The sequence below is a fragment of the Rhododendron vialii genome, chromosome 10a (assembly GCF_030253575.1).
Source record: "Rhododendron vialii isolate Sample 1 chromosome 10a, ASM3025357v1".
NCBI classification, from domain to species: Eukaryota; Viridiplantae; Streptophyta; class Magnoliopsida; order Ericales; family Ericaceae; genus Rhododendron; species Rhododendron vialii.
Window position 1 is genome coordinate 4,029,052 of NC_080566.1, and position 24,284 is coordinate 4,053,335.

The 24,284-nt window shown below is 39.1% G+C and overlaps 2 protein-coding genes and 1 long non-coding RNA gene across 3 annotated transcripts; 1 reads left to right on the plus strand and 2 right to left on the minus strand.

Annotated features, from left to right (window-relative positions):
* Positions 1-5,890: 5,890 nt before the first annotated feature.
* LOC131304117 (small ribosomal subunit protein uS4y) lies at positions 5,891-9,212 on the minus strand. The gene is made up of 3 exons (XM_058331231.1): positions 9,056-9,212; positions 7,685-8,066; positions 5,891-6,340 (listed from the first exon to the last, which is right to left on the minus strand). Exons 1-3 carry the CDS (start codon positions 9,081-9,083, stop codon positions 6,157-6,159), a joined length of 594 nt encoding a protein of 197 aa, XP_058187214.1. The 5' UTR covers positions 9,084-9,212; the 3' UTR covers positions 5,891-6,156.
* A 552-nt stretch (positions 9,213-9,764) lies between these two features.
* Positions 9,765-18,499, plus strand: LOC131302748 (uncharacterized). The gene is made up of 4 exons (XM_058329557.1): positions 9,765-13,537; positions 13,725-13,984; positions 14,629-15,225; positions 15,953-18,499. The coding sequence occupies exons 1-4, from the start codon at positions 9,773-9,775 to the stop codon at positions 18,372-18,374; spliced, it is 7,044 nt and encodes a 2,347-aa protein (XP_058185540.1). The 5' UTR covers positions 9,765-9,772; the 3' UTR covers positions 18,375-18,499.
* Positions 18,500-23,101: 4,602 nt separating this feature from the next.
* LOC131304354 (uncharacterized) lies at positions 23,102-23,994 on the minus strand. The gene is made up of 2 exons (XR_009192384.1): positions 23,689-23,994; positions 23,102-23,526 (listed from the first exon to the last, which is right to left on the minus strand). It is a non-coding gene; the product is annotated as an uncharacterized LOC131304354 (long non-coding RNA).
* Positions 23,995-24,284: the final 290 nt, after the last annotated feature.

Below are 24,284 nucleotides of genomic sequence, written 5' to 3' on the forward strand. Positions count from 1 at the left end.
TTCAATTTGACTCTCAAAAAGTTCGTAACCTCACAACAGAGAGAAACAATAGTATTTGTTGTGCCGATAAGGTCTCATGGTTTCCTGGCTCAAGTCATGTCAGGACAACAAGGGTTGGAGTAACAATTACTCTCTTCGTCTTGCTTTAAATATTTTTTACAAAAATTCAAAAAACATTTTTACATATATTTTTTTAGATTTGAAATTGCATGAATTTCCGTAAGTAAAATTTAAAGTGGGGCGGAATAAGTTTGGACAACATACTTTCTTTGTTTTATTGTCCAAGTCTGGATAGTGTTCACAATCGGTAACATGCACGTCTTTGAATGAGAAATTACTCCATTCATCCCTATTTAATTGTCCACAACGATTTTGCGTGCATTTTTAACGGTTTATATCTCTCAACGTATATTGTTAAAAATATATAATATGAATATTATTTGATAGATCTTATTTTTTTCTATAAAACAATGATTTCAAAAACATAAAACATAATATATGTCAAGAAATATCAGTCGTTAAAAATGCACGCAAAATCGTAGTGGATAATTAAATAGTGACGGAGAGAGCATTGTTTTTTGAACCCTCTTTTATTCAGTACTGACATTATCTTGGATAACTCAACATCCCAGTGTCTATTAAATTTCACTGACCTCCCCTCAGATTTCTGTTCCCCAGAGGTTTCTGACACGAACAAAAACCTCCCTTGAAGTTTCTGAAATATCACTTACCTCCCTTACTTTAGCTGACAATATACATATTCCCCCTTCCGTTAAGTTGATCTCTAACACCGTCAAATTTGATGATCAAATGACTAAAATGCCCATCTTTTCCCATAACATGCTAATTTACACGTACATGTGTGTGTGTGTATATATATATATATTTCTCTCATGTTCTGATCAAAATATTTCTCTCATGTTTGAGATGAATACGATTTTGATTGAATTGATTCTGAACCTAAACAGAGACTTTTGTTCTGGTTTTGTGTCGTGCAGAACAGAAGAGACCAAGCCAAAAACTCCATAGACCCAACCAAATGCTAAAGCTCAATCAAAGAAATGCTAAACTCACCTACTTTTTCGGAAAAAAAACCTAGAAATTACATCAACCAGAGGTGGAGTACTCTTGCATAAACATAGAAACCAACTCGGGAGAAATTCAATACACCTTAATCATCATTTACACCCAAAAAAATATTGATCAAAGCTAAATAATACTAATAATAATAATAAAGAAAACTACCCGATTATTGATCGAAGAATAATGCAAGAAGAATTGATGAAACCCATTTCTTATCCATCAACAAAACCAACCACCACTCTCTTGCCTACCAAACCCACACCCTACTTTCTTCTTTTTCTCATAACCAACACTACCAAGTTCACCGCCATGGTATAGGAAAAAATAAAATTCAAGAATCAGAGGTAAAAACGAACACAAAAAATTGCACAAAATACATCTAACCTTACACAGATATGAGCAAATTTACCTTTGTCAACCAGATTAGCTCTTAATACATTGATTTAGGGAAATGAGGGTTTCTGAAATTCACTTTGGGACTTTAGATCACGGGACGCATTGGTTAGGGAACTGCAGTAGGAGACGAATATACTCGCAGTGGTGGGGTTTCTTTCATGTGTGAAGTTTTGATTCGGCTTCCGACTTGATCGATTAGAAAGATGATGGCATGATTTACAACGATGGGTAGTAGCACTGCGATGGCGTGGCGGCGGGAAGTTACGGACGTGGTCGATCTACTGCTCACCGCCGCAGTGGTGAGTTACAGACGTGGCGATCGACAAAGCGAGTACCAGAGTTTTGCTTGTGATGTGAGGCTTGATGGTGGCAGTTCCTTTTGATGGGTGTGATGGTTTATGAGGAGAGAGAGACATTGGTTGTTCATGGGTAACTGAGATTTCAGCACCAAAACTCTTTTAACTTTAGTTGATGCTGTTAAGTTCTTAACGCCAACATGACGGAAGGGGGAATATGTATATTGTCAGCTAAAGTAAGGGTTGTCAGTGATACTGTATTTCAGAAACCTCAAGGAGATTTCTGTTCGTATCATAAATCTCAAGGGAGGTCGGTGAAATTTGCCCTAGAGTTAACTATACATATAAGTAAACCACTGGAGAGATCAATTGTAGTGTAGTTATCCAGATCAGATGGATTTTTTTTTTTCTAACTTAATATGACCACACCCACTAGAGATGCTCGGCATGCAGCACCATGTCATTGTCACCCCAAAATTAAAAGCCTAAACATGAATAGTATGGTTCAGATTAATTAATACTGATAGCAACTCTAACCCTGTTTGGTGAAGAAAATTTAGGGTACTTTATGTATACTTTATATGAGCTTCTACGGTATGTGGCATCAGTATGATTATAAACCAGTAGTCATCTAATCGACCAATGCCAAGTGAAGTGACTTGACCCACAAAGATACGAAGATCTTTATGCGAGAAGATTTTCATTGTCGAGTAGGTATCATGTGGTATTCGCTTAGCGCATTTGGGCCGTCTATTTTGATTTTGAATGACTTGAATTTGGAGAGAGAATAAAGAAAGAGGATGTTGAGGTGAGAAGAGATAGTGTGTTTTAATTTGAGCCGTTCAATACACTTTTGAACCGCCCGAATGTGTTGCTCGGGAACCATGTTGGCCGGGTGACATGGTAGCCACCCAGCACTTAAAAATTTCTCCTTTTGTCGGAGTTTTTTTTTTAAAGCAATTGTTTTGGATACAAAATGAAAAGAAAGAAAAGAATTTTTTTAAGCAATTGCTTAATTTTTTTTTTAAGCAAAGTGGATTCATGAGATTGGTGCCAAAGTCGCATCGAATCTGAACATACTGGAAACCGTTGCCTGCTACCGACTCTGTGCTCGTGAGATATTGGGCCATGTATTATGTGCAATTCGATTATTTAACTAGTCCTTCCGTCCCTTTTTATGTGTCCAGTATTTTATTTTGGGCTGTCCCTTAATAAGTGTCCATTTTGTAAAGTTAGGGGGGTAAAAATTGGTGTATTGTCTATTTTGTCCCTAAAAGTAGATTTTATTTTGAAAAGTTAGTGAGTAAAAGTGTAATGATGATGGGTAAGTGGAAAAGTGGAGGAAAAAGTTGATGTGAAAGGTGTAATGATGATGTCTTTTTAATAAGTTGGAGTTACGAAGCAGGACACTTAAAAAGGGACGGAGAGAGTACAACTTAAGGAGGGAGATAAGGGAACAAGTGGTATTTTGTTTGGGTCAGATTTCATCCGTTTCGAAAACTCACAGAAAGTCTACTCGCACATATTTTTTGAGCACAGATTACTGTGTGGGGTCCACTAAGGGTCTTACACAAGTAATTCGAGCCGTTTATTAAATTTGAAATATTTTTTCAAGGGTTTCCGCCAAAAATCAACTCAATCCGATACCTATAAGTGCTCGATTCATATATCTAAACTTTCATTCAAATTTTAGATGCTCGGATCATTTGTGTGGGACCCTTAGTGGGCCCCACACAGTAATCTGTGCACAATATGTGCACAAAAAGTCTGTGTGAATAGTCGGACTCGAAAACTCATGTACCGAGAGATTTTCTGGCCGTTGAATTATGTGAATCTGAAAGGACTAGAAACAGTTGCTTGCTACCCACTCTGTGCTCGTGAGATATTGGGCCATGTAGTATGTGCAATTCGATTATTTAAGAGGGAGGGAAGGGCAAGGGCACAAGTGATGTTTTGTTTGAATCCGATTTCTTCTAATCCTAAAATTTTTTTGCTTTTGTGTCGAAAGATTTTTCTGCCGTTAAATTATATGATCTTTTTTCATGTTTTAAAATTCGACGTCTAAAAAATTCCACGGCACATGAGTTTTCGACAGATAGGATCTTGCCTCGTTTTGTTTGGGAAGTGGGGATTCCTTTATCCGATGTCTTCTAACGATCGTTTCTAGGATGGAGGGAGGGGGGCTGCTGTCCCCTTAGGGGCAGCAGCGCGCTGCTGTCCCCGAATTCGGGGCCCACTCCGGTCTCGATCCGATGATCGGAAACGTTCACTTCGTAGAGCTCGTCGAGTAGAAAAACTATGCAAAAAATCAGCTTAATTGGATATCATTAAGTACTTGATCGGAACCTTTTTATCTTAAAAAGAATGGATCCGAAACACTGGATCAAATCCACTGTAACCCATGGACTAAGAGTTATATGGGCTCCGATCAGGTACTTAGTGATATCCAATTAAGCTGATTTTTTGCATAGTTGTTCTACTCGACGAGCTCTACAAAGTGAACGATTCAGATCATCGGAGCGAGACCGGAGTGGGCCCCAAAATTAGGGCAGTAGCACGCTGCTGTCCCCGAGGGGACAGCAGCCCCCCCGCGTCGTTCTAGGATGGAGTTTAGAAGAGAAAGTTCAAAGTTCAAAGGCAGGGTGAGAATCAGTAACACGTGGTTTGGAGAAATTTCATTTGGGTCCCAAGTTACAGGAGCCTACTAGCCTATGACCATACCGACAATATTTCACCTGTTGGAGACTTGGAGTTTATTATTCGTGACATGATCCATTTCGAATGCTTGCGTAAGTAAGAGAGGTACAATTATTTGCGGCACCAAAGTCTACGTCCACCGTTTAACATTCATCGCTTCTTCCATTTCTCTCAATCTCACCATTCGAAAGTATTTTGGACTGTCCGGATTTTAAAAGACTCTTTCAGGCTCTTCCATGCAAAAGTTTTTTCAATATCCGGACCATTAATTGCCGATACGAACGATGAGATGTTAAGCGGTAAACGTCACACCGCAGCCCGCAGGTTTGCAGGGAAGTGCTACAATACACATCCCTTATTTAAGTGTGCATCATATACACCCTCATTGAAACACACCAAAATGTTATGATTCCCAAAATGATATGAATCTATTGTTAAAAAGTTACGAATCATATTGATGAAAAGTTACGAATTTTTTAGTATAAAAATTACGATACGAAATAAAATGTTATGAATGACCGGTTCTACAAGTAATTTTTTAATTATAAGATGGCACAATATAAACTACACAATATGTGCATATGGTACACACCTTAAAAAAGTGAGCTGTGCTACGTGCACAGCAGCTTGTACACAGCAGCTGTGCACAGATCCCATTTTCTCCCGACTCGGGTCGCACAAAAATGATCGGAGTCGTTCATGTTGTTCTAAATATGTCGTTTAAGATCTCTGTAAAAAATGAGGCCTAAATTCTGAAGTGATTTTGGGTGTTTTGTTAACGCCTCTAACGATATCGAACGAAGCTCATTTTTTACAGAAACCTTAAACGACATATTTAGAACATGAGCGGCTCCGATCATCTTTGTGCGACCCGAGCCGGGAGAAAATGAAATCTGTGCACAGCTGCTGTGCACATAGCTTTTCTGTAAAAAAGTATGTATTGAAGACTTTTCCAGGATTTGCAACACCACCAAATGAAAATATCCACCACACATATTTATTTATTTATTTATCAGTATCTAAGTAAGTGACTGGGAAGATCTCATCACGGGGGAAAGTCTCAACTCATATCCACAAGAAAAGCAAGAGAGGAGAGGAGAGGGAGAGGGGGGAGGAGGGGCGGCTGGGTTTTGGAAACCTTAAACAGAGAAAAGTGCAAAACTTCTCTCCCTTCAAATTTTCTGTACCCAATTTTTCGGTCATCAGATTATGTGAAAATCTTTAACAGATGAAAAAATTCTCACGTAATTCAACCGCTAAGAATGCACTAAAGCACCGATAGATAAGAATTGAGCTCCCAAAAACTTCGTCGTTGAAGCACGCATTTCCTTCAAAGCTTCCAGATTTTCCTTTTTCTGGCTTGGACTAAGAACGCAGAAAAGAAAGCAAGTTTCATCAAAGCTTACAAAGCCTAGAGATGAGAGACAGCGATACATGTATGATCAACAGAACACTTGTTTCTTAAAACATCAACAGCAATCTACTCAAATCAGGAACAGAAGCAAAGGCAAATCAATTTAATCTACCAACTATTCGAATTCATGTGAATTGTGAACCAATCAATGAAAACTCCTAATTGATTGAAGAATTCAGAATGGCAGTCGGGTAAGAGAATTTCAACAGAAACAAAGAATGCAAAAGACATAACAAGACACGTTTGATATCTTGATTTGCGCACGCTGTTTCACTCCTCATCCTCCTCATCTCCATCTCCACCAGCAGCTTTCTTAGCAGCCGCCTTTTGGTTCTTTCGCTTGACTCTTCCAGGGCGCCCTCCTCCAAGTGGACTTGTGAGAGAGAAATCAATGTGTTTTTGAGAGTCCAACCTCACCATGAATGATGGTATATTGACCACCTGCCTCCCCACCCTGGCACAAGGAGAAGAATTTTCATAACATAAAATATCCAAATTATAAAACTAGAACAGATCATAACAAAGAGTAGCTCAATATGAAAGTCCTACAACACACAAGCTTATGAAAATGTCGGAAACTCATGTCAGAGAGGCTCTGCCAGGCAAAACACATTTCCAACAGACCCAATAGGTATTCATAAATGCTGAACCTTGAAGAGGCACTGGGAGCATGTACATTAATAAACTTCAATTATTATTATTTTCTTTTTTTGATGCATTGGAAATTCAATAAACTTCAATTCAAACTGCTAATGCAGCCTTTATTTTAGCAGAGTCAAAACACACGTAAGTGATTGTGTGTGTGTGTGTGTGTGTGTGTGTGTGTGAGAGAGAGAGAGAGAGAGAGAGAGAGAGAGAGAGAGAGAGAGAGAGAGAGTTGAATACACAAATCAATCAGGATGTGTGTTCAGCGCGGACAATAAGCTACTAATACAAAACCAATGCAAGCACGTTCATAACGTGTATGCAGATCCAACCGAATACATAGACTGTTCTACGTTGATTAAGGAATAAAGTCTACATAAAAGAATCTTCAAATCAATTGGATACTGGGATATTACCAAGTATGAGCAACTAATCTCAGTGGTTATTTCACATACGCCGCGTAAAATGAAATGACTACAACTTAGTACTGAATTACTGATGAGTAACATATTTGCATAAAACAAGAGGTTCGATAAGGAATTCTACAATAATCAACGAATAGTGACATTAACTAAATAAAAATAAGGCACCTCACCACATGTATTCTTGTTCTCTATCCCTCTAACAGTGCTATACTTTTCTAAAAACAAAGCTCCCACCTTTTACCATAAGTATCTTTTGAAATTGGAAAGAAATCAAATTTCCCATAAGTCATCTAAAAAAGTACTTACATGAAGTCAAGAGAAGTATGAACTTTGTAATAAATACACATGGGTAACCAACATTATCACAGAATATGCATTACCAGCACCAAGGAAAGAAAGACAATGTATGCCAAAAGCATCATAGAGTCCTAGATTCAAAGATTTTCAGCATAAAGGAAAGATAGCTAATGTTAATGAGTCCCTAATGAGTCCCCTTTAATCTAAAAGGTAACCAATTTCATGATATATCCAAAGAATCACCAGCACAATTCACAATCAGCTAATCACTATATACCGGAACTTTCCACGATGGCTTTTCAAAAAGGTAATGAATAACAGCATTAGCAGTGTCATAGGTAAGAATTGTAAATTGAACGGACATTATCTACATACGCCAATAAGGCACCTAGGCTCCAACTTCAACAATGAAAATATACGACATAACATACCTGATATGCCTCTGCCTAATGAGCACACGAGCATGGTGAATGGACTTAGCCATACCAGTCTTGAAAACAAGGGTTTGAAGACGGCGTTCAAGGAAGTTCTCCACAGTCAAAGCCAAGACATAATCAAGCTTGTTCTGGCTCTCATCCAGGAGTCCATACCTATTCATCCTACGTAGAAGGGCCTCACCCTCAAAGATACGGCGAGGATTTTTCTCATCAAGAGTGAGAAGCATTCTTGCGGCATTACGGATGCGGCTCAGAGCATACTGCACCCTCCACAACTCCCTCTTACATCGAAGCCCATACTCTCCTACAAGCTTCAGCTCGGCGTCCAAACGCTCCTTCTCATAAGGACGGCGAGGCTTCTTAAAAGTTTTTCCATCTACAACCATGAACATTTGCATTCAACACATAAATCCAGGGTCAAGATAACATAGATCATGGTGCAACAGAAATAAAGAGGCCATCAAATACAACAGAGTGAAATATCCAACATGAGGGCACATGAACCGGAAGCTACACCAAAAAAGGGATAAACTTGGGCAAAATAGCTCATCAAGAACCCGAAGGTAACCATCTACATTACTTTTAAAAAACTAAGTGTTCTCAATTTCGTGCCCCAAGTGTCGCTAAGAAGTGTAAGTACTATGCTGTGACCTGAAAGCCTCTAATTAATTGTCTCATATAACTACATTGGCCTAAAAAATTGCTATGTAGCAAGAAACTAAGTAAACGGTGCAAATCCAACTTTGGAATTCAGAATCAAAGCTCTGCGATTTTTGTTTCCTCTGCCTTCAACTAGAATTCACCAAGAATTTCCTTTTGCAACTATTCAACCCGTACCTTGAAGTTTGAACCAACTTCAATGGTATCCATATTAGTCAGCAGCTCGATGCGCATAGCAGGTTTGTCAGCGTTTATTGTGTAATTCAAATTTCTATACCTAAAAAATTGCTACGTAACAAGAAACTAAAGTATACGGTGCAAAATCAACTTTAGAATTCTGAATCAAAGCTCTAGATTTTGTTTGCTATGTATCAAGAAACTAAGTGTGCCGTGTACATTCAACTTTAGCTCGGTCCAAGCCGCACCCACAATGAATCTGGTCCACATATTTTGTATCCGGAATATTTCTGTCAAACCCAATTTTTTGGGGGGACATCCAGCACAGATCCTTCTTGCATTTTAATTTTCTCGTCGTTTAGATAAAATCAGTTACTGAAATGACGACCGGAAATCTTAAAAGAAAGCATTTATACAGCTAAAACCTCAAGCACACAAGAATAGGAGAACTACAATTAGATGAAAAAGCAAATGTAGTGCGTTCATCAGTGTGCACCAGAGAGAGAGAGAGAGAGAGAGAGAGCATACAGTTGCGATAGAAATTGACGTGAACCATGGCTCCGCCGGCTAGCCGCCAAGTGCCAGAAGAGCGGGAGAAGAGCTAGAGAGGAATAAATATAGACGATTCCTTCTCTATATAGTGCGAGCCCTAAAACTTAAATCAGCCCAACTGGCCATTGTGCCACAATTCTTCGAAGCCCAATTGGCCCAAAGCTAGTGGAGCTGGGGGGCTCTACTGGGTTCTGCTGTGAGTCTGTGACTTCAAAAGAAGGGAAAATGACGGCATATGACGTGTTTTGATAATTAATACCCGTCAATGATAAGTTAAAAATATTTGTTAATACTGAAAATGTCCTTGGCGGATATTAATTATCAAAATACGTCCTTAACCGACATTTTCCCTCAAAAGAACGATTTTCATCTCGAGTTAAAACATGTACATTATTTATTTTGTAAAGCTCATGAGAACATCATCATGTTCCATTTTTTGAAACGTCAATTTCGTCCCCTACATTCCCACCTCCAACTCCCTCGTACCAATCCGAACGCTTATTTCCCTTTTTAGCCCCTTATGTCCTCACATGTCTTGGTGAGCACATGTATACATTTGTATTTTGTGTTTGATCGTAGCAAACTAGGTCCACACGGTATGTGTGGACCGGACGCAACACGATTATTTGTGTACGAGTATTTGCATAATTGTTTATGGTTCCAACTAACCGTGGTTTCTGCGAATAGTGAGGGATGAGAAATCTCTCATTTATTTTTGACCAATCCGAAGAAGAGAGAATAATCGATGTGTACTTAAAACTAACTTGGACATCCGCTGAACGAAGAACTCTCTTTGGAAGTTGTCTACGGAGTATTTCTCAAGTCTCAACGAATACCCTAGGCCTAGATTCCCGTAATTTGCAGAGACGAGCCGCCTCAGAGTCTCTCTCTCTCTCTCTCTGCTTTCTCTCTCTCTGGGGAGAAATCAGAAAACAATCAACCAGGGACAGCCTACTCGCCATCTTCGAGCTGTTCAGAGTAACCACAACTACTCTCTCTCCACCCAAAGCCATGTCCGCAAAATGGCGAGCCCTACAGCACCGCCACCGCTACACCTACAACGCCGTCGTATTCCCCCACTCCTACACCACCGCCCTCCACAGCCACCACCACCACTCCTCGACCACTTCCCCCTTCTTCTCCGACCTGAACCACCTCGTCTCCCTCACCTCCACCTACGCCCAGCTCCACCACGCCAAAAAACTCGCCAATTCCTTCTCCCACCTACTCCAAAACCCTAACCAAGACGACGACGTAGACGGAAGCGACGTAGTTTCGGTTGCCGCCCGATTCTACCTCGAAATCCTCTTCCTCGAGAACTCCTTCCCCCTGCACCGTACCCTGGTCTCCGCCCTCGCGAAGAACCGCAACTTCCTGTCGTTGATTCGCGACTGCTTCCGTACTCTCTGCGATGAGTACGGCGGCGAGAAGGGGATGGGAAAGAGGTTTTGCGTTTCGCGCGTGGCGTTGTCGATGATGAGCTCGCCGAAGCTAGGGTTTTTGGTTGATGTGATTGAGGAGTGTGTGGTTCTGGTTGGTTTGGATGCTGTTTCTGGTTTGAACTCGGTTGTTACGGAGACCACCGAGTGGTCTCGGCCTTCCCCGATTGTCATGGAACAATGTCAAGAGGCTTTGTCTTGTTTGTATTATTCGCTCCAGCGCTTTCCCTCAAAGTTTACTACTAGTTTTAATGGTAGTTGTAGTGATTTAGTTTCCGAGAAATCGAATGTTTTGGATGGTAGTTGTAGTGATATGGTTTCAGAGAACTTGAATGTATTGGAATTGGTATTGACGACGATTTTAAGTATCCTGAAATCGCCTGTGTTTTCAAGGGATTGTTTTGTTGCCGCGGGGGTTAGCTTTTGTGCTGCTCTCCAGGTTTGTCTTGGTCCTGAGGAGCTTGGTTTGGCAATCATGGAAGGTATATTTTTCCAAACGAATTGTAGTCTCGTTGATAGTCATGATAACGAAGTTAACAATGTGATTCACAAGGTGCCCTTCGAGGGGGATCTGTATTATGAAATTCGCAATTTAGCTGTTTTGAGTAGGCTCTGCTTGATTAGAGGAATCCTTACGGCTGTTTCTAGAACAGTACTTAATTTTCAGTTTGTTGTATCGAGGCGTGATGTCACTGGGTTTTGTAGTAATGGAGATAGAAGTAACTTAATTCAGACGATTCTGTATGACGGGGTTTTGCCTGAGCTGTGCAAATACTGTGAGAACCCAACCGATAGCCATTTCAATTTTCATACCTTAACGGTATTGCAGATCTGTTTGCAGCAGATGAAAACCTCAATCCAAGGTAATCTGGGTAATCTAACAGAAGACTGTTATCCAATATCAGAGGACATGGGGGCCCGGATACTGAGAATAATCTGGAATAACCTCGAAGATCCTCTTAGTCAAACTGTCAAACAAGTTCATCTGATTTTTGATCTCTTCTTAGACATTCAGTCTACCCTGCATTGGTCAGAGGGTAGTGATAGAATCAAGTCATCCTTGCGGAGAATCGCGTCAGATCTTCTCCGCATGGGACCACGTTGCAAGGGAAGATACGTTCCTTTAGCTTCTCTAACAAAGAGGTTGGGAGCAAAGACTATTTTAGATCAGAGCCCTGACTTGTTGCTTGAAACTGCACAAGCTTACATCGATGACGATGTCTGCTGTGCTGCCACTACATTCTTGAAGTGTTTCTTGGAGTGCTTGCGTGATGAATGTTGGAGCAGTGATGGAATTGAATCTGGTTATGCAAAGTACAGAGGTCATTGCTTGCCTCCATTTTTGTTTGGTCTTGCTTCTGGAGTCTCAAAGCTCCGGTCAAATTTGAACACATATGCTTTGCCGGTGATACTTGAATTGGATGTAGATGCCATCTTTCCCATGCTTGCGATCATTTCTGCAGCGCAAGGTGGAGAAGAGACTGAGCTTGTTCATCCTGAGCTAAGTGGTATAAATATGTCTCTGAGAGTTGAACAAAAAGTTGCCATTTTGGTTTCATTACTCAAGGTATCTCGCTTTCTTGCTTTGATTGAAGGGGATATTGATTGGTTTGAGGATTCTTTAGTATCTCAGGAAGGGGAAGGCCATAGGGTGGACAAGATTGGTTGTTATGCTGTTTTCTCTATAAAGGGTACAAAGGTTAAAGTCCTGGCTGAGTGGCTGGCAATGGCACTCACCCATGTTGACGAGTCACTGCGTATAGATGCAGCAGAGTCGCTATTTTTAAACCCAAAGACGTCAAGCTTGCCATCGCGTTTAGAACTTAGTCTGATGAAAGAAGCAGTGCCATTGAATATGAGATGTTGCTCAACAGCGTTTCAAATGAAGTGGGCCAGCTTGTTCAGAAAGTTCTTTTCTCGCGTGCGGACAGCCTTAGAGAAAGAAATGAAGCAGGGTAGGTGGCAACCTCTTGCCTGTTGTGACGGAAATGTGGTTTCTCCGTGTAAAGGAACTGATGAAACTGAAGTTCACAAAGCTGAGGATCTCTTTTACTTCATTAGGTGGATGAGTTCCTTTTTGTTCTTCTCCTGTTACCCTTCTGCTCCATACGAAAGAAAAATAATGGCCATGGAGCTCATTTTAATAATGATTAATGTCTGGGCTATTGTACCTCCTTCACTAGGAACATGTGAGTCCATTTCTTCTGATCCTAGTCTCTGCCCTTACAGTAAAGGGTTTACTTCACCTGATTCAACTTTGCTGTTAGTTGGTTCAATTGTTGATAGTTGGGATCGGCTGAGAGAAAACTCCTTTCGCATTCTCCTACATTTTCCTACTCCACTACCAGGTCTTTGTAGCCAAGACATGGTCCAAAGAGTAATTACATGGGCCAAGCATCTAGTTTCCAGTCCTCGTGTTAGAGAAAGCGATGCTGGAGCTCTGACTATGAGGCTCATATTTAGGAAGTATGTGTTGGAACTTAAGTGGATGGTCAGACCTTCTAGTAATATCGTCTCCTTTCATTCGGAGACCGAACTTCCAAATGGGGATACTCAAAGTTGTATGTCTACCTCTCCTGCAATAGTATATGTAAGGTCTCTCATTGATTGGTTGCGCATTGCTGTGGAGGAGGGAGAGAGAGATCTTTCTGAAGCGTGCAAGAAAAGCTTTGTTCACGGTGTATTGCTTACCCTTCGTTATACGGTTGAGGAATTGGACTGGAATTCAAATGTAGTCTTGTCCAGTCTTTCCGAAATGAGACTTGCGCTAGAGAAGCTCTTGGAATTGGTTATGCGAATAACATCACAGGCCCTTTGGGTGGTTTCCGCTGATGCTTGGTATTTGCCTGAAGACATGGATGATATGGTCGATGATGATGCCCTTTTACCTGAGTTGGCTTCTGTCATTGATGCTTCGGAGTCTGCATCTGAACACGGAGTTAAAAACTCGAAACTTGTGAGGGATGCAAGGCAGTCAGAACAGGTTGTCATGGTTGGGTGCTGGCTAGCAATGAAAGAGGTACTTAAATGTGTTTTTGTGTGCTGGGTAGTTGCTTGCATTTCATCATTTTCTTTTACGTTATCATGAAATGAAAATGAAAGACAAAGAGGCTAACAGGCTAATGTTGGTGAAAGAAGTTATTATTTCGTTGTTGTCTATTGCAGTTCTTTAAAATTATTTCTAAGGTTACCTTTCACGTTTCCAGGTGAGTCTTCTTCTAGGAACAATCATAAGAAAAGTTCCATTGCCTATGTCAGACTCGTCCGATTCTGGGGATCTTTTTCCTGATGCTGCCAGTGCTCCAAGTATGGCACCAGACTTGGTGCTTGACCTGAAACAACTTGAGACAATTGGGAACCACTTCTTGGAAGTCCTCCTAAAAATGAAACACAACGGTGCAATTGATAAGACGAGAGCTGGATTTACAGCACTTTGCAACCGTTTACTCTGTTCTAATGATCCAAGGTATTATTCATATACTTTTTTGGTTCATATAGTCTTGTTTCAAGATTCATAATAATACGAGGCATACCAAAAGGAAAACAAAATATGACTTTCTCTTGGATATTGCTCTTTTGTTGAACTTTGGATTTCCACGATGTTCAGCAATGGATTTGCATCCTCTTCTTTCCATGGCATACATGTATTAGAAATTGAACCTATTGGTGAATCAGTGTCGAGTTATGAGCTGATATACCCCGTTCATAACTCAACACTTTTTTTTTTTGCCTTATCAGCTTAGAGTATGTGGTGTTGAGTCATAAGGTGAATCATATCCTTCAGAAGTAGTGTGTTTCTTCTAAGGTGATGCCCGTTTGGAGTTCAACTCAAGTTACACAACAATAGTTTGTTGCATGGCTAGATTGTTTCTCAGCTTTTCATGTTTTGAAGCAAAAAGTTGTTGAAACTATCTTAAATTTGTTTCTAGACAAAGACAATTGCTTTTACCTTGGTTTTCAATGTAGAAATGATTTCCTACTTAATGAATCTGGGTTTTTATTAAATTTTACTTGTTGCAGTCAGTCACAAATCACGATAAACCTATGTGCGAAGTTATATGCACATTGTTGATCTAAGTAAAGTCATAATTTTTGTCTTGTTTTTGTCAGACTTTGTAAGCTGACAGAATCTTGGATGGAACAACTTATGGAAAGAACTGTGGCTAAGGGCCAAACAGTAGATGATTTATTGAGGAGAAGTGCAGGTATTCCAGCAGCATTCACCGCTCTTTTTCTCTCAGAGCCAGAAGGTACACCAAAGAGGCTCCTTCCAAGGGCACTGCGATGGCTAATAGATCTAGCGAAGGGGTCGTTGCTGGATCCATGTGATGTGAATAACCCAAATAATGACTCATGTAATAGTTTGCCTGTAAAGTCAAACCAACCAACAGTTTGTTCAGTGTCTCCCGAGATGGATGTCAATGAAAGGACCTCAAAGATTCGCGATGAGGGTGTTGTACCCACTGTGCATGCATTTAATGTTCTCAGAGCTGCTTTCAATGATACCAATCTAGCAACTGATACATCAGGCTTTTCTGCTGAGGCGTTGATAATCTCCATACGTTCTTTCTCCTCTTCCTATTGGGAGGTCCGGAACAGTGCCTGCCTTGCATACACTGCTTTGGTTCGTCGCATGATTGGATTTCTTAACGTGCAGAAACGAGAATCTGCACGGCGTGCATTAAGTGGACTTGAGTTTTTTCACAGGTGTGCTTCCTTATCATTTTCCCCTGCAATGTCATATCGACAAAATTTCTTTCACATCATAAATCATGTCCATGAGCTTCCAGAAACTAAATATTGATGTTTTAAAGAATTGCCTGATTCTATGATCTTTCATTCTTTGTTTTTGTTTGGATATGCTAGTATGATGTTTGAAGGATATGGAATGAGTAAATTTTTTCTTTTTAATCTCTGTTGTAACAATCTATCATTCTATTTAATGATTTCAATTAATTAGAACTCAGATGACAATCTTGTGTGAAAAGTAGTTCTTGTAGGGAGTTTTCGCAAAACGGAAAAAATCACGTGGGAGTTGTCTTTATCAAGAACTCGTATTTCTTCCTGAGATTACTATTGGCTTTAAATGAGTGACACCTATTTTAGTATTCACTACATCTTGCAACACATGAGGACCTTTTTCATTTGTGTGCAAGAACAGACAGGCAGACACAAACACTTTTTGGTTAAAATTTTCTGGAAGAAAAGGAAAGAAAGTTGCATTGTGTACTCAATGGACTGGTGATGATAGTAGTTCCCTTGCAGTGGGTGTGAATTTTAATATTTTATTCAGAAATTTGTCTAAGACATTATTTGATTCTGGATTCCGACTTTTCATGCATCTGTGTTCGAGCTTATTCTATTGAGATGTGGTGCTTCCTTTTTTTTTCCTGTCCTTTTAATTAAGATTTTGTTGGATCTTTTCTGTCTGAAGATATCCATCACTGCATCCCTTCTTACTGAATGAACTGAGAGTTGCGACTGAGTTGCTTAATGATACGCCTCCCCAACATCCAGAATCCAACCTGGCAAAAGTAGTGCACCCAAGCTTGTGCCCCATGCTGATTCTTTTATCTCGGCTCAAGCCTTCAACAATTGCAAGTGAAGCTGGAGACACCCTGGACCCTTTTCTATTCATGCCATTTATCAGAAGATGCTCCATCCAAAGCAATCTTCGAGTTCGTGTTCTTGCATCAAGAGCTTTAACAGGACTGGTATCTAATGAGAAACTTCCAATCGTCCTCCTCAATATTGCCTCCGAATTACCTTGTAGAGAGAACCAAATGGCTTCAGTTCCAGTCAACATGAATGAACGAAAACCTAAGGTTTCGTTTAATTCAATTCATGGAACCCTACTGCAGTTGAACTCTCTGCTGGAAACTAATTGTAGGAATCTTGCTGATTTTGCTAAGAGAGATCAGATTATTGGGGACTTGATCCAGGTCCTGGTTCCGCATTCTTGGATTGGGAAACCCAAATTGTGCCCTTGCCCCACCATCAACTGTGGCTTCTTAAAAGTGCTAGATAACGCGCTCAGTATTGTGCGAACATGCCATATAAGCAAAAATATTGGTCCCATTTGGAATCTGCTCTGGGAGTTGTCTTCAGAATGCTTGAATGTAGAAGCTACCAATGGACTATCATATTACGATCCAAGTGTTGTGGAACTTCGCAAACAAGCAGCAATTTCCTACTTCAATTGTGTTTGCCAAACATCTAAAGAAGTAACTGATGAAGATTTCCTGATGCGGCACAAATTCTCTCCACCTGTTTCGCATTTGAAAGTGATTCCTGAAATGGAGAATGCCTCTTTCAGATTTCAGCAGAGGTTGGTGCTTTCTCTGTCAGATGAATCATATGAAGTTCGAATTGCCACATTGAAGTGGCTTCTTCTATTTCTAAAAGCAATGGAATCTGGTACGGAGGCTAGTGATCTATCAGAGATTAAGATAAGCATTGCACGCTGGATCAACACTAACCTTCAGGAAACAATGTTGAAGCGTTTAGCGGCTGAAAAGAACCACAAATGTATGTATTACATTCTTAGAATTATTTTTTTTTGGAACTTGCTGCAATTTCAGAAAAAGGGTAGCAATCAGTGTTCGGAAACTGGATATGTGGGTGATATGGATTGTGATTCAGTCTTACAGTTTTGGGAAACTTTGGTTTCTTTATACGAGCTTACAAGACACGCAAAGACTCGTGAAACACTAATCTGTTGCATGGGAATATGTGTGAAGCGTATCGCTGATTTAATTATGGTCTCCATTATTTCAAAAGGAGAATTGAAGAGAACAGGCAAATCAAGCAAATCTGACTTATCTGGGAGACTGGCACACATGTATGATTCCATTGCTTTCTATGTCAACCAAATTGAAAAACGTAGTGCCTCATCGGAGCCTGCGAACATGCGGAATGCAGCTGCAGAATCTCTTGTTGCTTCTGGTTTGCTTGAAAAAGCTGAGGCTATTGGTTCTTTGGTCATTAATAATCAAATTGGTTCTGAAAATCCTTCTCCCTGTTTTGAGCCAGAAGAAGCTGTTAATACGTATGCACATAAGATACTTAGTATATGGTTCACATGCATCAAGCTTCTAGAGGATGAGGATGTTGAGATCAGGAGGAAGCTTGCTATCGATGTGCAGAAGTGCTTTGCCTCCAAGAAAACTGGAGAAAATGCTCAAGTGGAGAAAGTGATTGAGTTGAGTTTTGAGCATCTATCTTCTATCTTCGGTAATTGGCTTGAGTACTTCAATTATCTTTCTCAGTGGGTTTTAAATGCAGCAAGATGTGTCATATCCACAGGAGATCTGGTGAGACGTGTTTTTGACAAGGAGATTGATAATCACCATGAAGAAAAGTTGTTGATCTGTCAGATTTGTTGTTCTCATTTGGAGAAGCTTCCGATTTCAAAATCAATGGCAGTTGATTTTTCCGACAAATTCGGAGTGAGGAATTTGTTACTTATGTGGAGGAGGAGATTTTACGATCAGTTGATTACATTTGCAAAGACTTACGTTGATAAACAGGGAGGTGCTGATTGGATCAGCAGCGTGGGTAATCACAAGGATGCATTTTTACCACTATATGCAAATTTGCTTGGATTCTATGCCTTGTCCAAATGCATTTTCACCTGGGAATCTGTTGAAAATGATGAGTCTCTACTTCCAGATGTCGTTGGACTTGGAGAATTTATCAATCCATTTCTTAGAAACCCTTTGATTTTGAACCTGTATTTGTTAGTAGTTAAGCTGCATGGCAAAAGGGTTGATAACTCTTCTGGAAATTTGATAGAAAAATGCATAGGAGATGGATCTTGCTGGGATGGCTTTGACCCTTACTTTTTACTCAGGTGAGACTTGATTTGTATACTAGCTGCTTGATCCATATAGAAGGTGACTGAATCATGTAACATTTGTAGGAGAAAATTTTGTCTCTCTTTTTCAATTCAATGCTCCAGTCAAGGCTTATGGTTGAATCAGGTCTGGACCTTATTGCAATTGCTTTATTATTACTTCGTCCATGATCATGAGGTGGTAAAATGTTGTCACCCCACTCTTACCATGGAATTTTTGGAATTTTTGGGTCATAGAAATAGAAGGATGCAAACTTCTGACCACATTACTTTCGGTTATTTTCTGTTCAAGTCCATCTTTTTCTCTCTTTGTTTCTCCACAAGCACATCTGCAGTGGCATTTACTGGTAGTGGTATCCCCTTTCTTTGCCGAAGTCGTTGCCCAACAGGACAATTTCAAGTTTCTTGTTCCATAAGAGAGAAGTGAGAAAAACTAATAGAGGGAGAGAAAAAAATAGTAGCCAAGTTGAATTTTTGTGAGATTTTCTAATTTTTTTCAAAAGAAAAAGAAAATAGGAGAGTGTGTTGGGTTTAGTACTCCATATTATAGAGCACCATACCCACTATTTAGACGAGTTATGAGAGAGAAATCATCTCTTTTATTCGACATGTAAAAACGTACACAAGAACATATTGGTATCTATGAAAGGACGCACGGGCGCAAAGCAAGTACTATTTATTTTCCTCCATAAACTTATTACATTATACTCTAAGGAGATGACTATAGGATATAACCAAAGTTCCCTGATTTTATTTTCCTCTCTTCTGATATCCATCTTAAGGAACCCTGCATAAAAGAAAAAGAAAAAAACAAGTCAGCCAAATATATATCGAAATTAATCCATAGTTTGATAAACATTTAGGCCCGCTAATTTAACCATATTTCAGTATCGAATCAGATTATTCAATGAAAGACCACATATTTGGTATTCAACTAAAATATTTAACGATTCGGATTAAATCATGTCACAAAGTGTGATATATAAATACGAGTTTTGGTATTGCAGCTATTTAAATAATAAAACTGAAATAAGAGAAATTAGAGCTTGAAATCTTAAGAGTATATGAGTAGACTGTAGACATGAAGCGTTATTAAAATACTCCATATTTTTAAAATCAGCGGTGCTACGCTCACCGCTCACTTTCACTGCTCCTCCAATCTCACTGTCCCTCTCGGCAATCAATGGTCCAAATTTTACAAAACTCTTCTAGGAAAGAGTTTTTTAAAATCTGAATCGTCCATAATACTTTTGGATGGTGAAAATGAGTACGGTGGAAAAAGGATGAAAAGGAGTAGTAGATGTAGACTTTTCGATTTAAAATAGTGCGTGATGATCAACTTACGTGCATTTTGTTTTACACTTTACTGCACACCCGTGCAAACTGCAAAGATGATGGAACCTGCAAACTTCTTTGAAAGGATACGGATTCATTCTGGCAAGCTTATTATTGAGTACTACCGAAGTATCATGTAGCATTGTCATGTGGTACTTTCCGTAAAAAAATGATCGCCACCACACAATGTACACTTTTTGTCCTCTGACCATTCAACAAAAATGAATGATAATGTCTCTACTCCCTACTGCAAAATGGACGGATGCATTTTGAGGGCATGTTTGCTGTAGGATTAGAGGGGTGGATGAAGGGATGAGAGAGTATAGGGTTTCGCTTATTTCTCATTTTTAATGTATTTAGTCCTGCATTTGTGGCTGGCTTAACAAATACCATGGGAGTGTGGGATTAGCTAGTCTCCCTTTCCCGCTTAACTCTCTTCTCATCTAATGACAAATGCTAATAATCATCGTATAAAGGTTTCATTCTTGTAAACTTATATTTTCTTCTTTCATGTGTGTTTTTGTTTGTCTTTTTTGATTTTTTGTTAAATTTTCGTTAAATTTTTCGGATTAATCATCAATCTCAACAAAATGAGTCTACAAATTATATAAAATTATGATCAAAAGCAAAAAAAAAAATTACTTAAGACAAAAAAATACTTACCAAAAGCTATCTTTTTGGTCTAAAGTGTCGTCTTATATAACCTTTTTTCAACATCTACCTATAGTTTTATACTTTTTCGATTCCTCTTGACGAAACGATTGATTAATCCCAAAAATTATGACAAAAAACTCAAGAAAAAGTTACGAAAAGTAAAACAACACCGAAAAAAGTTTTAGACAAAACATACAATTGACCACATCAAACCAAAATTGCCTAGCGATGAAATCAACCAAAGTGATTCTTCTTTAAAAGAAGAGAAGAGAGAAAAAGTAGGAAATAGGAAATTTAATTAGTACGATGGGCAGCCAATAGATGTTTCTCAGTTGTATAAAATCAACATTTTCATTAACTTAGATTGCTATCGCATAACGCTCTTAGGACTCAACAAAAAGGAACATCTTGCATAACTACTACTCCTTCCATTCCACAAAGATGGTCCACTACAAAAGGATATGCAATTTTCAAATTAAAAAATAAAGTACTTTCATGCAAAGAATAAAGAATCACTTGAGATATTTAATATGGTCTAAAGAAATTTGAAAATCATGCAACAAAATGATTTAATTTTTTTCTAAAAATTGCACGTCTTTTTGTAGTAAACCAATAAAATGTCGATTTAATTACAAATGTGATCTAACTAAGGGGCCATTGATAATGCTATACATGAGCTTCTTAGATAACATAGGTGTCCGAACTATTTTACATGCACCTCGACTAAATTGTATTGCCCAAGACAAGCTCCGCCTGGTGCAGTTTTTTCTAAAAAGAGTTTAGAGGATCGTCAGTTGTAACCTCTTGACGATCATTGCTGCTCATTGAGATTGCTTGGACTGGCTTGTCTTTGACCCAGACTAAATGGTATTATTCTAGAAAATTACATGCTAGAGTTGTATGGAGAGCTCTAGAATATTGTGGAGAAAAGAGAAATGAGGGATATTTAGTTGGAGGATTCTTAAAAGAGAATAAGAGCCATTAGATGAAAATCATCCTAGCCATTAATTGAGGAGGTGGATGGCTATATATGAGAATAGGGTCATTTGGAAGTATCACACACATAAAGTCCCTCCATTGTTTAGATACCATAACTTCATACCCTTTATATTACAAAAGCTCTTTAGTGGACTTATGAGTGTGTGAATACCCAAGGAAAGGTCTAGCACGCTCCAGAAATTGGGTGAAGGCATAGGCAATTTGAGAAATCGATCTGATTCAAAAATCAGTTAACCGGGTGCACGTCATGGAAATTTGCAGGCAAAAGCCAGTAAATTGGGTGCACGAGCTTTTGATGATAGTTTTGTTTCTAGCAGCCTTGCACACTTTCTACCCCTTTCTAAAGCCTCACTTTTGCCTGCAAGTTTCTTTGAAGTAAGCCTCTAGTTGCTTTCTCGTGGCTACCTGGCCAAATCCCTTTGGTTAATTTTGATTGGCCCCTTACGCTCAAAAGTTTTTGAATATTGCACCCTCCCAGTCGATACGAACTAGTATGCATTGTTATGGTGTTTTCACTCCTTTAATTCTCGAGTGGTGCTAGAGCCACAAGCACATGCACAAACAAATACGCAAATCCACTCACATCAAATGTTGGGCTCACACACAATGCACCAAAAGATATACCAAAAGGTCCAAAACCAACTAAAAACCACAGTAAAGGTTACATTTGTCCAAAAATTATCCACAGTCTCAATTGTGAGACACCAGCCTTAAGGAAATAGTCTTTTTTAAGGAAAAATTGTCTTTGAAAATGAGCCTAGGAAGAAGACAGTGAGACAAAAGCGTCAAGAATTTCCTGTACTTGTTCCCAACACATTTAAAGTCTACAAAGCTAGAATCGGATGGACTATGCCCACAGGAGGCCGGAATATGCCAGCATCAGCTGCGGCCCTCTCAAGCTGCTGTTGTAGTGGGAGTGTAACAGTTCTACCACCGCGATATTGGATCCTTATCTGGACATTGGGGAGTACTCCTGAACGGCAGGCATGCGTCCGGGCAGCATCCGGAGCCGAAACGTCACCAGGACGGGTAATGGTTATCACGTTTTTATAGTTATAGTGTCTAACCCTCCTACGTACCCTGGGGGATGCTTCGACAAATGCATGCAGGGATGGAGTCAGGGAGAGGCGGCGATCACCCCTACAAGAAGAAAAAGAAACACTTCTATTATATGTAAAAAAAAAATTCTTATGAAAGTATATATGCTAGCCCCTGTGTAGAAATTTGAAAAAAAAATATAATAGTAACCTTTGAAATACGAGGATACCAATATTATTACTAAAGACTAAGGGCTAAGGGGTAAAATATAACAAAAAATAGAATTATAGGGTTAACATTGTGAATATTCAAGTAATAAACTTCCACATTTCGTTAGATGGACTTAGTGTTTTACATTTTTATTTCTTTTTGCCCTAAAATCTTAATGGCACACCAAATCCCATCTCTCTCTCTCTCTCTCTCTCTCTCTCTCTCTCTCTTGGCACAAACATCTCCAATTGTTAAGACTTCAAAGGCAATTTTGAGAAAATAAGGAGAATAAATTTTGGAAATCCTAAGTAATTTTGGTGAAATTTAAGTTGTAGGTATGTTTTTCCCCAATTGTTGTTCGATCTAGACTTCTACTAATTCTTTGTTTTTTGACGGGTAAAATCAAGTAACATGAAAGCCCATGTACCGAATTCGTCCAGTTGTGATAAATGAAAAAAGAAGAAGATGAACAATAAAAAAAAACAAGACACATACATCAAGATTGATCCCATCAGTTAAACTGATTTATATATGTATTTACGTTATTTTGAGTTTTAATGTATTTACATGATTATGCATGTGTATTTATATTTTTTTCTCGCATGCATGGTCGTCCCTGCGTGATGAAATTCCTGGCTCCATCCCTGAATGCATGGGCCGTAACCCGCTCCGCCATCACCCGTAGTAGTCCTGCTCTCTTGGTGACATATTCAACAAGCTGGTCTTCTTGCGCCACCAGTTAGTGCAAATCAATGTCTTGCATATTTTGATGAAGGATCCCTGAGATACCTCGAGCTAGCTCAGAGATAAGTAACTCACTCTGAGTGTACGCTAGCTGGGCCCTGAGCAATTTTAGTTTGGCGTCAATCTTGCGGTCAACCAAATCCTGAATCTCCGTCCAGTATACCATTTTCAACCTGCAATATATCAGAGACAAATAGCCACCGGCTATTAGGACACAATATCTACATGGCATTCCCATAAAAATGCTTAAAAAAGAAACTTATGCTCAGTAAGAATTGATATCTCGATAGTCAATTAATTAGGTTTGAGAAAAACCTAAGTACATCAACACTAACCTTCACGAAACATTGTTGAAGTGTTTAGAAGCTGAAAAGAACCACAAATGTACGTATTACATTCTTAGAATTATTTTTATTTCGAACTTGCTGCAATTTCAGAAAAATGGTAGCAATCAATGTTCGGAAACTAGATATGTGGGTGATATGAATTGTGATTCAGTCTTACAATTTTGGGAAAATTTGGTTGTTAGGGTGCTTAGTTAGATTTGGAAAAATATTGGACAAGAGAAATGGAATTTAAAAGAAAGGAGAGATTGTTAACGTAATAGGCACAAATGTGATGAGGCTTTATAGAAGTGTTTTTCATTACATAACAAAAGTGAGTACAACTTAGCTCTATTTATAGAGCAAATTTGCCGACTTTCCCATTTCTAGAATAGTCTAGTTGAAACCCATGTGCTTAATTACAAAACATCTCCCATGCTTCTTCTAGAATTATCTAGTCCTACTCAAGTGCATAAAAACAAATAATTTCTACACACTTCTAATTATTTTAAACTTGGATACTTATTCTACATTATTCTAGAACAAGATTACAAATTATTTTTCTAACATTGGTTTCTTTATTTGAGCTTACAAGCTAGACACATGAA

What these genes read in the sequence shown, in the direction of transcription:
- LOC131304117 (XM_058331231.1), bottom strand. Translation starts at nt 9,083, where the DNA reads ATGGTTCACGTCAATTTCTATCGCAACT. An exon ending in CGTCAATTTCTATCGCAACT is followed by an intron (nt 8,067 to 9,055) that starts GTATGCTCTCTC and finishes TCATGGTTGTAG; the next exon opens with ATGGAAAAACTTTTAAGAAG. An exon ending in ATTAGGCAGAGGCATATCAG is followed by an intron (nt 6,341 to 7,684) that starts GTATGTTATGTC and finishes TCCTTGTGCCAG; the next exon opens with GGTGGGGAGGCAGGTGGTCA.
- LOC131302748 (XM_058329557.1), top strand. Translation starts at nt 9,773, where the DNA reads ATGAGAAATCTCTCATTTATTTTTGACCAATCCGAAGAAGAGAGAATA. An exon ending in GCTGGCTAGCAATGAAAGAG is followed by an intron (nt 13,538 to 13,724) that starts GTACTTAAATGT and finishes TCACGTTTCCAG; the next exon opens with GTGAGTCTTCTTCTAGGAAC. An exon ending in GGACTTGAGTTTTTTCACAG is followed by an intron (nt 15,226 to 15,952) that starts GTGTGCTTCCTT and finishes TTCTGTCTGAAG; the next exon opens with ATATCCATCACTGCATCCCT.